Source organism: Apteryx rowi, unplaced genomic scaffold (assembly GCF_003343035.1).
Source record: "Apteryx rowi isolate R43461 unplaced genomic scaffold, aptRow1 scaffold_916, whole genome shotgun sequence".
Taxonomy (NCBI): domain Eukaryota; kingdom Metazoa; phylum Chordata; class Aves; order Apterygiformes; family Apterygidae; genus Apteryx; species Apteryx rowi.
Genome location: NW_020451223.1, coordinates 86,351 through 99,581, shown reverse-complemented (window position 1 = coordinate 99,581; position 13,231 = coordinate 86,351). Strand labels below are relative to the sequence as shown.

The window sequence follows — 13,231 nt, the reverse complement described above, 5'->3', positions numbered from 1 at the left end:
ACTAGTAATCAGCAGTTTGGGATCTTCTTGACAAGATCTCCCCTTCAAGTATTTGTAGACTGCTATTAGATCTCCACTTAGCCTCCTCCTTACAGGACTAAACAAGCCCAGCATCTCCTAGCATCCACTGTCCCTTTCAGGTCCTTTCCAGCAGCGCTGCTGCTCGCTCTGTAGGTTCCCAGCCTGTATTGATGCATGGGTCATGCTGTTCCCATGCAGCTGCTCTGGACAGGAAAATGTGACCGTCTGAGAGCCTGCATAGCTCAGGAGTGGCTCTTTCATCACAGGAGTGGTGATGCAGTGCCCTGGCCTGGTTGGGAGGAGAAGTCACTGAGCCCTGCTCATATCCTCTGACCTTTCTAAGAGAGGGGAGCTGGAGCTCCTGCTCTCAGCAGCAGGGCTGCCTTGGCTCCACCGTGGGCAGGGAACGAGACACTGACTTTTTGGATTTCATAGCAGTGAGGAGAGGAGATAAAAAAGTGGGATCTGTGAGAAAGCCTCGGCTGAATGTTACCTGGTGTTGATGAGGGTGATGGGGACAGTGCCTGTCCCTGGGTGACATCTGGGCCAGGGTGGGGAGTAAAGCACAGCTCCTGCCGTGGAGGGCTCGTACACTATCAGCAAAATCTTTGAAGGAGCGTTAGGAGGCGGGATTGTTAAATGCTAGCTGTGCTCTGCCAGTGCACGCCAGCTCCTTCCCCTGGCTCGCACAGTGGCTGCTTCAGGGCGTGAAGTACAGAGGAAAACACATGCCAATGGTGTCAGGAGCTTGCTGGCTGTCTCAGGGCTCATGAGCAATGTGTAGGAAAAGGAAGTGGAGCAGCTGTGCTTGTGCAGTGAAATGGGTTTCCTGGGCAGCCAGGGAGCAGGCAGGCCCTTGGTTTCCAAAGGGGTGGGCAGCCCCGGGAACGGGTTGCTCCTGGAGGACAAGTGGGGGAATGAGCAGAGAGGTCAAGACAGCTCAGAGACACCTAATGTGCACGTCAGAAAGCTGCCAGCCATCTCCCTTTCTCATCTGTGAGGCAGGTGCAGAGGCTAAATAAAGCCAGGAGAAAAATTCCCTGCTCCCTCCCAAAGCAGATGCATTTCCTCCCTCTGGCTGTGGGGAATCCGATTGTCTGCATCGCAACTCAGGCACACAAAAAACCATTTTCACTAGTGAGAGAGCGTCTCTCTGGGGACTCCCTCTCCTGGGTGCAGGGCACATGTCTCTGGTGATGAGACTGTGTCGGGAGCAGACCTGCAGGAGTCTGGGGCAATCCCAGTAAAACTCTAGTCAGCATCTGTTTGCAAAGCCCTGGAAGATGTCCAGCTGAAAGGGTAAGCGTGGGCTCCAGCTCTCACAGGGCAGCAACTTCTAGTCCAGTGCGGCTGCGGCAGGGTGCAGTTGTATCTAGGTCAGTGCTGCAGTCTTGTCCTGTTCCAGGTCTCGAGTGCATTGCTCTTGATCCCAGCATTTGGCTGGGGCCTGAGATGTTGCTCAGTAAAATAATTTCACCTTGCATGAAGAGCTCTTTCTCCAAACCTGGAGCTGTTCAGAGGGCCTCAACTTTAAACTGAGCCCCTCTGGGTGTGTGGCTTTCTAAGGCAGCTGTGTGTTGAGTCCCATTCTGACAGGTGAATCTGCAGGAGGAGAAGAAGCAGTAAATACATTTTTATGTGACCTGGGACTGAGAGATAGCGGAGAGGAAAAGTAGCCCTGCTGCCAGAGCGGAGCAGAGATGAGATTCAGATGAGAGGATTGTCTCCAGTTGCCATAGTGCTTGAAGAGCCTGCTTGGATCAGGAAGCTCGTGGAAATCCTAGGGGTCTTCCTACTGCCCACCACAGTGGATAAGCCCTGTAGAATCAGGAAAAAACATTGCCAATTTGTAGAATGACCCCAAAAGGTGTCAGTGGGCAGATATTTTCCTCTGCCCTGTGGACTCCATATGCAGGCCCTTTAGGACTGATCAGTGGTGGGCCTGGGGAAAGACTTCTCCTGGAGAACCAAGGAGACAGACTAGCTCCAAGGGTTTAAATAAGAGCAGCAAAAAAGAGTCATATAAGTCAAAGCATTACAAAGCCGGAAAGCAATTAGGTTCCCCAAAATCACAGGCTCCACCTGTGCAGGGATTTGGCCTGTAACCTACACACCTTCTCTTCTTGGACAGGAATTTAGCACAAGCATGGTCAGCTCTACAAATGTATCTGGTTTTCTTCTTATATGTCCCATAGTTTTTTTCAAGATAGGAACTTCTGTCCTGGAGGGTGGCTGTATTTCCTTAGTGGAGATTTTCATGCTTAATCCAGTAAGTGGATTTGGCCTCAAGGCTGCTGTGTTCCTCAGATCTAGGTTGAAAGGACTGTGTTTCTTTGTCAGGGTCAGCTTGACCCAAGGAGAGAGAGTAAAGGAGGTTTTTATACCCAGGCATTATCCTTGCCAGGGTAATGGAGTGCTGCCCAGACATATCCTCACTGTCTTTCATCACCGCAAGCCTGCATCTGCTCTGCTGGGGAACAGAGCTGACATCTGGGAAGATTAATATTTTAGCGCTCTCATACATTATTTGTTCTCCTTCCAGAGAGCCACAGCACCACACTCTCTTTTCCTCTCTGTCTCTCCTTCCTTCCTGTCTAGTCTTCCTTCCGCCTCCCTTTTTATCTGGTGCTCATGCTGGTGCCGTGTGCGTTCAGTCAGCTCTATCAGGTAGTTTAGAGCAGGTGGAATAAAACCTTGAGTGCATCTCAGCGTGTCTTCAATGGCCTGGATGGTGCGAACAATTAAAGCAAGTCAGAATATTTCCTGTAAAAAAGTTTTGAATCCAAAAAGTGTGTTTGAATGGTTTTGGTTGAAGATTTTGCATTTCCCCACAAGACATATTTTTGTTCTGCATTTATCATAATTACTTCATTTTGGCTTTAAAATAGCTCTTTGTTCTAATTATTTGACATTTAAAAAATAATATTTTATGCCGAAACTGAATTCAACTTTTCTCTGAAATTTGATACAACAGCTAGGTTCACTGTTTCATTTAAGTTGTCAGAAAGCTTGATGCCAAACCTGGCACTGGAGCAGAACAGAAAAATACGCATCCCTGCAAAATTACCTTTTCATTCACTGAAAATTCTGGGAAAGAAAAGAGAAATGTTTTTGGAAGGGGTGAAAAACCTCCTTTGCAGGAGAAATAGGGTGCAGTTAGCTCTCTGAGCCGCTGTCTGTTTGTCTGCACACCAGCCGGGTGCAATGGCAGCAGTCACTGCCGGGGGTTTCACATGGCCAAGGAGATCCCAAGGTGTCGGTGCAGGAGCTGGGTCCTCCCTGCTCTTGGCACCCATGGGAGCCACAGGAAAAGCGCCAGGAGCTCCGTCTCATCACTCTAGATACTTCTCCTTGACCTACAGGATGTCTTGACAGAGGCTCATTTATCAAGGCCTTTGGACTGAACCTTGTTATGTTGTGTGCTTATTGCTATTTGTGGGAGACTGATGAAATCTACCCAGGCAAGTGTCATATAGTCCTCACATATCTTTCTGTCCTGGAGCAGTCAGGGAAATTTAGAAAAATAAGGTCCAGCAAATTGTCCTTTCTGCAAGAGTTAGTGGTCAGATCCCTGTGAGAGGAAATCTGAGGTGGACTGCCAAGAGCCGGTGTCTCTGATCTTGAGCCACATGAAGCTTTGAGTGAAAGAGCTGAGATTTCTGTAGGAGCACTGACCCCTGTATTTTTAAAAAACTCTCAGATGAAATAACCTCAAACTTCTGGTTCTGTGGAAGAATTGAGTTGTGTAAACTTTCTTCCCATCTCCCTGTTTGGTCAGATACTCAAACTCTCAGCTTCTGCCAGTCTTTGAACTCGGGAAAGTAACTGAAACTCTCTGGAGTTTGTTATAAAGGTCTGGAAACCAGATCTGTGACGATCAGAGATTTCCAACATGAACAATAAATGATAAAAAAATTTCCCATCTGCTTTGCTGAAGCTGATTGATGTTTTCTTGCATAAATTCCAGGCACATTCTGACAAAATCCCAACGACATAATGATGACATCCTTCATCATCAGTTCAAGCTTAATTACAATTAATCAGGGATTTGAGAACAGTCAAAATACAGCTATGTGGAAATGTGGAGAGTCTCAGGATAAATGCTTTGGAGAGAGAGTATGGGTCTTCTCTTGGAGTGAGAAAAGGGATTTCAGATGGAGAGCAGGGTGGAAGCTGCTCTACCATCTCAGTTCAGTGAATTGGTCAGGGTTTGGCACATGTGGCCTTTACATTAACTCTTTCTGGTTTCTGGAGTGAAATAGCCTCTAGTAGCATAAAAATGGCATCATCTTGACTGAGATTTGCTTGCTGCACTCACTTCTACTCCTAACCTTGCCATAGCATGCCCTGGGAGTTGATGTTTCCAAGCTGCCGGAGGGAGAGCAAGTGAGCTGGAAGTGATTTTGCACCATTAGTAAGGCAGGGACGCAGGCGCAGCAGGAATGTAAGATGTGGGAAGAGGTGGCCGTACAGTGTTTGCTAACAAAATGTATTGGAAAGGAAGTAGATCTTCCCCTGGAAAACCCCCAGAAAGTTGGTTTTGCTGCAAGAACTTTCTCAGTGGTTGATTCAGTTTTTAATCATTCAGTATTTCAGTGATTAATTAGTTAATGTTTTAAGCAGCAAGACAGGATACAAAAGATTATTAATAACTGCCTCTCCTGAGAAGCTGTAGAGTTGATGTTGATAGCAGCTTTTCGTCACGTGGACACCACTCACTAGAGTCAAGATTGGGAATTGGGCAGTGGTATCAGCTGGTGGCCCCCTCTCCATCCTCGTGAAACCATTCCCAGCTCTAGGTTCTACACATGCAACCACCTGGGTAACACGCATTCAGAGTGTAACTGTGTGTTTTGCCAGCTTGGGTCCACATCTCCTCTTTTGCGAATTTTACCCATCTTTTGGAGGGGAACCAGTGGTTCTGGTTATTGCTCTGTGGCACTGTTTTAACAAGTAAAGCCAGCGGATGCTGCCATTCCACAGTCTCTTGTGACTGTGCAGCAGCAGGGCACTCCTGGCTGCACTGCAGGCTCCAGGCAGCTTTCAGAAAATATGTGAAAAAAAAATAAGGAGGAGTAAGACATTTTTTCCAATTGTAACTTGTGCTTCAAACCCCAGTCACCCTAGCAGAGCGTTGGGTGGATGCATGGAGCTGCTCAAAGATGGGACCAGCAAAGTTTGACAGAGTGGAGTTGTCAGGATTCTGGTTTTGCTTTGGTTTTGCTGATTATCTGTCTTGTGTCTTGAGGGAAACTATATTTTTATCCACTTTAAATACTGTCTGCAGTGCCAGAGCAGTGTACCAGAGTCCTGGTTTAACCAGATCCTAGAGCAGGTGTTTAAAGTAGATCAGTGAGATCATACCTGGAAACTGCCCATCTCTGTTGTCTAAAAAGATGTTCTGTGGCAACTAAGCTAAACCCAGGGGTCTGCAGAGAGGAGGTCAGACCCCCTGCCATGGCTCTGTGATGTCTTCTCACACTAAAGGGGTTTGGGTTGTCTTGAGAATCTTCTCAGATTAGTCTGCTTTTTGTCAACATGACCAAGTTTTGTTTCAAATCACTCCCATCGTTAATGTACCCTGAAGGTGGGTTCTCCAGCAAACCATAAGCACAAGAGCATCCTCCTTCTGAGTCAGCTCCTTCCTCTGGGATCGTAACCCACAGCCAGTCCCAGTATTTCACTGCCCATCCTGGTCTGCTCTGGGTGCTTACTGCTCTGGGGCCCTGTGGGTCCATGTCACATCCCAGGGCAACTGGGGTCACTGCCCTGGCTCATGGGGACTTTGCCAACTGGCTGCATTGCACCTGAGTCTGGAGCCTGCTGCCTGCTCTTCTGCATGAGGGTTGGGTTTATATCACTAAGTGTGAAACTGCAACGCTGTGCAATCTGCTGTGTTGTTAAAGCTTTGCTGGACTAGGTGGAAAGGTCTTTTTCCAATAGAAGCAGTGGCAGGATATGATGTTTCCCGTGTAAGGAATGGAGAAACCTAAAATTTGAGATATGGCAGATCAAAAATGAGAAGCTTGGGCATGTCCTTGCCCAAAGCGGTTTGCATATTTTCATGATTTGAAGCACTATGTATTATTAAAGAAAATGAAGTAGAAGTGCAGTGGAAACACAGAGACCCTGAAACCAGCCTTTGATCTTTGGGCGAAAGTTGTAGAAAGGTTTTGTTTAAATCACTGAGGCTGTTTCTGGCACGGCATTTTGGACACGCTCTCATCCAATTTCTCCTTGGGGCATTTTTGCCACTTTGCCTTTGGGAGCAGTGTCAGTGGAGGAACAGTGCAATGCAGCAGTGGCTTGAGCTCGCCTGCGCTGCGTAGGCTGCAGCAGAAGCGACACTGTGAGCTCCCCGAGCAGAGTGGCTGCAGCCATCCTTGCGCTTGTGTGACACTCCGGGTGTCATCAGTGCATCCACATGCGACAGCAATTAAGCATTTAAAAATCTCTTTCTTTCATACGCTCTTCTACCTTCCCAGTCAGGAATAAAAATAGCTGCAGTTCTTTAGGGGATTTTGACACAGCAGAATTTCTTGAGAGGAGGCTGATTTGAATAAATTATATCCTGAAATGATATCCTGCATTTTCCCTGAAGGCTGTGCGGGTGATGCCAGGCATCCCAGGCAGCTCTGCCTCAGCAGCTTTGGCTGCCTGAATTGATCTGTCAGCTTCAGGTGAACCTGTGGTTGTGTCCAGTGCCCGTCCGGAGCACTTGCAGCTGTTTCTGGGCTCCGTTTCCTCCTCCCTCTGCACCTCAGTGCTGCCTTTGTTGGCATAACGAGGGGCTCAGCCCCTTTTTGGCTGTAATGCCTCTTAGCGCTGCGTTTAAGAGACAGCTGTTTGGCTTGCAGAGTTGCGTGCTCCGAGGGGGAGGTTGGCAGAGCGAGGCTGGCTGTGCTGCTTCGCCATGACCCCGTTTGCACGCAGCAGTGCAGCGTCTCTGCTTACCTGGGCAAACGCTATCTTTCGCACTGGACTCTTGGAGGTTCGGTGAAGGAACAAGCTTTTCAGTGTTTAGTTTTCTCTTTGTCGTCCGTTCAGTGGCTGCAGGTATCATAAACCTCATGATCTGTCCCAGGCCCGCACAGACGCCAGCACGGATTCTCCTGTGCAGTGCACTTTGCTGCCACGAAGGGGCGGAGGATTGTGCCCCCCACAGTCGCCCCTCAAGGTTTATGAACCCAGGTCCCTGCTTGAATGGCTTTGCAGCAGGAGCGACCCATTCTGTGAACTGACCGTGCAACCCGTGAAGCTGTTCAGCCCTGTGCCCCCTGGAAGCCTGAAGACAGCCCTCGATGACCAGGACAGTCCTCGCCCAAGAGGGTCCTACTGAAGCTGGAGTGGAGGCAGTGCATCCCAAAATGCCCAGGGCTTACCCTGCACTGTGGCGGCTGGTCACTTGAGGGGCAACTTGCCCCTTCAGAGGGGTTTGGGGACAGCTAGGTCCTGGCAGCCAGGCCCCACAGGGCTCCAGGACGCTGCTCAACCTGTATCAAGTTTAGGACCAAATGGAGAGCAGGAGAGAGGCCACTTGGCAGGAGCAGCAGCCAGAGGCATGTGTGTGGTAGACAAGGACAGGAGGGGGACCAGCGTCAAGTGGTGGAAGCCCAATGGCCATGAGGAAGGACCTGTGCTGAGATAAAGGGCAGCCTGAGGAGGGAGCCCTGAGTGCTTTGTACCTTTGGAGAAAGAGCTTGTCTAAAGAAGCAGCTTATGGGTCTCGTCAGCTCCAGGACTTGGAAATGGGGCCAATAACCCTGCCTGCCAGCCTGAGGGTGCAGAACATTGCCTGCCTCTCCCTGACATCTCTCCTCCTGGCCCCATTCTGCACCCAGTCACTATCCCAGTGCACTTCAGGTCCATCTTCCTGCTGCAGGACAAGAGATATCCAGAGAGCAGCTTTACTTGCTCTCGATAAAGGTTGTCATCCTTGGATGTACCCAGCAGCTTTTCTGGCTGGTCAAGGGGGCATGGGAAGGGACCTGCTCCTGTGGTGTGGGAAGAGCAGGGCTTTGGAGGGACCCTCTTCGGTCTAATAGGCCTCTTAAAAATAGGCTGGCGGAGCAATAACAAATTTACTGGGGCTCAAAATGAGCCCTCAAGACACCACTCCCTATGGATGTTTCTCCTAAAACACCTCCACCTTCTAACAAGAGTTTGTTTTTCTGTTTCTTGCAGCAATGTAGACACGGAGAAATTGTGCGGTAAGTAGGCTGCTGTTCCTGCTCTCCGAGCATGTTGTCTCTGGAGGGTCTGCAGGGGGGTTTTGTGCACTGCTAATGTGGTCAGGGCTGGGTTCCTGGCTAGGTGACACTGATGGTCCCTTCACGTGAATCCCAGCTGTCCTGACAGGGAGTCACAGGGTTTTCTCTAGGACGTTTTGTCCCTGGGGATAGGAAAGGGCTCTCAGTTTTGGTCCTTTTGGTGCGAGGCAGAAGGCATTGCTCCCGAGAGAGGGATGTGAATGCTGCGGCCTGGGCCATGCAGTGCTGAGGGCTGAGCCTGGCACCCTTGTGGCCACGGCCAGGGCCAGGCAGGCAAGAAGGGGGTGGCCTTGGACAAGGGCAGGTGGGTACCTCAGCTGGAGCTTGTGCAGGGGTAGGAGAGGAAGGAGATGCTTGGGAAGCTAACTGTGGTCTTCTCTCCCACTTTAGATTATTTCTCAGCATATCTTGGAGAATACAGACACGTGCTTTCTGCACTGGAAGCCCTCAACTCTGCTGTCCTGGCAGCCATGGACAAAACCAAGCTGGTAAGAGTGGGGTCATAGGAGACTTTTGCAGCACTGCGTTGGGGTGACAGGGCAGATGGGTTTGTAACAGAAGTCACGGTGATCTCTGCTTCTTTCTTAGTGCTAGACCATGTGTGATATGCCCATCTGTGTTCATAGAAAGCTGCGGTTTCATAGGCAGCAAAGTGGTATCTCCCCGATGTGTCAGATTGCCTGTGCATGCTTCAGTTGTGTTGACGTGCAGCGACTGCTGCAGCAGCGTGGCCTGCAGCATGCCTGAAGGAGGGGGAGCCGTGCTGGAGGAGCGGAAAGGCTTGCGCGTTGGTGCTCAGGAGACGCCTTTGGGCTCTCCTTCCTAGTGCGGCTCTAGCAGTGGTTGTCTCATAGCTCCTCTCAGACTGCATGTGGGGTCCAGCCCAGGAAAACCATTTCTGGGAGCATCGCAGTTTCTCCTACCGTGCAGCAAAAAGGGCCCATCCTTCCCTTGTGCTCCAGCGCAGTCTCAGAGGCAGCCTATGGAATGGGCTGTAGTTCCCAGGCTGGGACAGGATCCTACCAGCAAGTATCACCTCAGGGTAAGTGAGAGCTTGCTGCCCAACCTCAGCTGGGCAAGGCCCCAGGAGGTGAGAAGCAGGGGGGAGCTGCTTTACCTGTGACCCTGCGTAGGAGTCTGAGCTCTCACTGCTCTGCACTAGTGCTGGACCATGGAGGAAACTCTTAATTCCTCCCATTTGTGAGACCCTCTGCCAGTGAATGGCATAGTATTGGCTCAGCTCCCCTTTTAAAGGTCCTCATGCTCTCCAAACACACCTGCCTGCTCCATTTTGGGGCCACTGTCAAGCGGGACCCACCTGGGGCACAGGGAGCCGTTCCCAGTGTTTGGGATGCTCATGCAGAGCGGCACAGCCTACAGGAGGTGCTGACAGCACAGCCCTGTCCCAGTGTGGGGCCTGCACTTGTGATGCTCTTTGCTGGCTGGTCCTTCCACCACAGTGGCACCAGTCACCAGATACTGAGAGGAGTGAGGACCTGCCCAGGAAACTGCAGTCAAGGTTGAACACCCATCTCCTCTGCAAAGATGAGGTCCCAAACTCCCAAACTTTAGGCAAGGCTGCCTAAATCCAGCAGAATGGAGCTAGTTCAGCAGAAATGGGCCCCACCGCCCCAACCATGATGGGGCTCTATATCTGGAAGGGTCCTTCAGGTCAGCATGTTGAGCAATGTTCCGGTTGCTTGCAAAGCTTGCAGAGCAAGTGGCTGCTTCTTTTTTGTTCCTGTTTGTAGTAAATACACTCTTTTTTCACCCAAGTCTCTATGTGCTCCTTGTCCCCAGAGGCACTTCTGAAGAGCCTGTTAGGCTTCTCTCTACTCCTCTGGGCACATGAGAGCCCTGCAAGCAGAACACTGGCAACCCGTTGGGTGCAGCGGCAGTCAGGAGGTTGTGGCTGTTAGAGGAGGGAAGAGTGCAGATGGCAACCGTAGATATCCATGCTACATCTCCGAGCCAAAGCGAGATCTTGTCCACAATCAGGTGTGAAGTGAAGCAGGATCCCTGGGGTCGAGTCTGCACCAAGCTGCCCCAGGCAGCTTGAGCTCAGCCTGGCCTGTGCTCACAGTGCCTCAAGCCTTGGCTCCCAGGAAGCAGTCGGGAATCGCTGTAGGGAGAGGACTGTTTTGGGAAATCGCACGATGTTCAATAGAGTCTCCCGCTAAGGGAAGAAATGGTGAAATTCGTTGACTGCCAGCCTTGTGCTGAGTTCACCCCTGCTGTGAATGCTTTCCTTCCTCCTGCAGCTTGTACTGTTGGAAGGCAGAACTGAGAGTGTTAATTAGGCCAAGCAGCCTCCTGCTTTATGAGCCTGCCTGCCTCTGTTTGAGGGCAGAGGTCTGCAGCGCACAGCATTGCAGGCTAAATACAGCTGCAAGAAAGCAACGGTGAATACTGGATGGGAACCTTCCTTGGGGACCAGCATCCCTGTTTGCATCTTAAGCATATAAGATGGTTTAGCTGCGTGCTCGGGACTGATTCTGTCTGAGAGCTGTGGGAAGGGCTGGCCCTTTCTTTCCCTTCAGTGTAACTGTTTGATGCATGGTATGAAGTGGCTGAATGACGTGTGCTCATGGAAACAGGGGAATAAGTAGGATTTTGCACCAACCAGTACAGCACATGAAGCCACAGGGCTCTTGTGACTGAAGTGTGGTGTGGATGTGTCTGAGGTGCTTTATTCTGCTTGGCTGGGAGGTGGGAGCGAGCCCAGACCCAAATGCAATGGGTCTCAGCTGCCTGCTGAGCTTCATGCTGTCATGCACAGGCTCTGTACGCGAGCTGGTAACTCAAACAAGCTCATGGACACCTGCAGGCACTGCAGTCCCAGGCCTGGGAAGGAGAGGAGCGGGGGTCTGTTTTGCTCTGCAGGAGGGCTTTTCCAGGGCTCAGATGTTCGGGCCTAGTGGAGTAAAGCTACGGCTCAGCATCATCTGGGCCAGTGGCCTGAGCAGGCTCAGGTGCTTCTCTCTCTCTGCCGCCCAGATGACAGGGTTATTGTGTTTACAGCCCCCAGCTCTGCCAGAGCTGCCCCTGGTTGCTCAGCTCTGGCAAGATCCTCCAACCTCAGCCCCTCGCTCGGCACTACCCCAGTGTGCGCAGCAAAGCCAGAAAAGAGCCCAGATGTCCCAGCTCCCTTTGGGATGCTCTAGGCATTAGTCCTTTCTCCAATTAGACAGGCAGTTAACTGTACAGCCACAGTCGTGGCCATCGAATGCCATGCCCGCATTAACTGTGTTCTCAGCCCAGACTTCCAGGCCTTGGCTCCGTGTGCCACCGATGCTCCTCTGGTGGAGGACAGAAGCCATCTCAGTTTCCTGCATGGATTGGGGAAGGATGTGGATAGGTTCAGGTGGATTGACAGAGATACCTGTGTCCCAGCTGGCAGCATTGGCCTCTCTCAGGAGTAGAGATGTCCCCAGCAGAGCAGCTGGGGACTCTGGCTCTGCAGAGGTAGGTGACCAGCTGAGCCTGTCCTGTTGCCCAGCACTGCAGCAGAGGGTCACAGCAATTATTTCCCTTTCCCAGCAAGGGAGCCAGGGCTGATTACCGGGTCTTAGCTACTGTAATTAAGAGTTAAGGGCAGCGTAGGTGGAGCACTGACAACTTGAATTGTCCAGAACTTTCCAGGAAGAGATTTGGACCAAACTTTTCCATGTCAGATACCTGCTAAGGGCTGAATACTCTGGGGAGGTTTTGGCAAGGATGAGTCAGCCATCACAGAGAAGGCAGCTAGGGAAAAACCTCCGGTTACCTATTGATCAAATGGAGAAGAAAAGGGGGACCCAGCCCTTGGCGGTCAGCTCTGCAGAGCAGTCGTGGAAGTGTTGTTTGTGTCTCACTACTGTCTGCCAGGATCTTACCCTCTGTCTGAGCTTCCCTCTGGCCAGATTCAGGCTTAGCAGCGTCTCCCTGTACGAGTTTATTAAATGTAAGACCAGAGAGAGAGAACGAATCATCTTCAGAGAGCTATGCTTTATTTCACTTCTTCTCCTTTTTCATAATGAATTCATTAAGTGTTCATGTCTTTCTCCAAAGGACAGTGTAATTACTGTCTGCTTCACAGTATTGGCATGATGTATTCATTCATTTAATAGTTTCTGGTGTAAACATCCCAGTGAGCTTTATTATAATTACACATCGCTCTGTGGGCCCGTTCAGCATGCACCTTGAACCACTCATTTTCTTAAATTAACTTCTCGTTTTTATTATCTCCTTCTGCCCCTTTCTTTGGGCTTGGGCACATGCTCTCTCCGGGCTCCGCACAGCCCTGCGGCGTTGCGCCGAGGACTGGAGGCTGTGGCCAGGCGAGCAGGCAGGACTCCTCGTCCGGGAGCTGGGTCCCGTTCCAGGGCCAGTGACAGACTCTCAGCGTGAGCAGACAGAAGGCTTGCCAGGCTCGAGCACTGAGTCAAGGCCAAATCCTCTTTGTCTAGTTCCTGTGGGCCGTGATGTCTTTTCTTGGCTGACATTTGCAGAGGGGCAAGACACATGGCAGAGAGCAATGCTGGTCTTTTTTTTTGTTGGAAAGGATAAACTCTTGGACCCAGCCACTAGGAAATGGAGCTGGGCAGGGATTTCTGATGTCACAAGTTTTCCCTGGAAAAGGGAAATGGGCTTTCTCTATTGGAACAGATTTTTGTGAACTTGCTTTTCCACCTCAGTTTAGATCAGGGCTAGAAAGAGGGAGAACGGCCGGCAGCCATGGAAGAGAATGCTCAGGGGGCCTTGGGAGTGCAGCACTTGGAGCACTGCTCTCACCCCAGCGAGGTCTGCCCCATGGCAGATACATGACCCAGCCCTGAGCTCTTGGTTATCCTGACACGGACACTGACCCTTCCTGGGAGCTGCTCCGTGGCATTTTGCTGGTCAGCTGGGCTTGGTACCAGAGAGAAGGCAGGGAAGAGCAATACTGCTGTCGGGGCTCT

The 13,231-nt window shown here is 50.9% G+C and overlaps 1 protein-coding gene across 1 annotated transcript in view; it reads left to right on the top strand.

The window, feature by feature from the left end:
* NECAB3 (N-terminal EF-hand calcium binding protein 3) overlaps window positions 1–13,231 on the top strand; it is a 54,355-nt gene that overhangs the window by 16,898 nt on the left and 24,226 nt on the right. Inside the window, exons 4-5 of the mRNA XM_026091694.1 lie at window positions 8,206–8,231; window positions 8,682–8,779. Coding sequence (XP_025947479.1) covers window positions 8,206–8,231; window positions 8,682–8,779 — 124 coding nt within the window. The remainder of the gene's footprint in view (window positions 1–8,205; window positions 8,232–8,681; window positions 8,780–13,231) is intronic.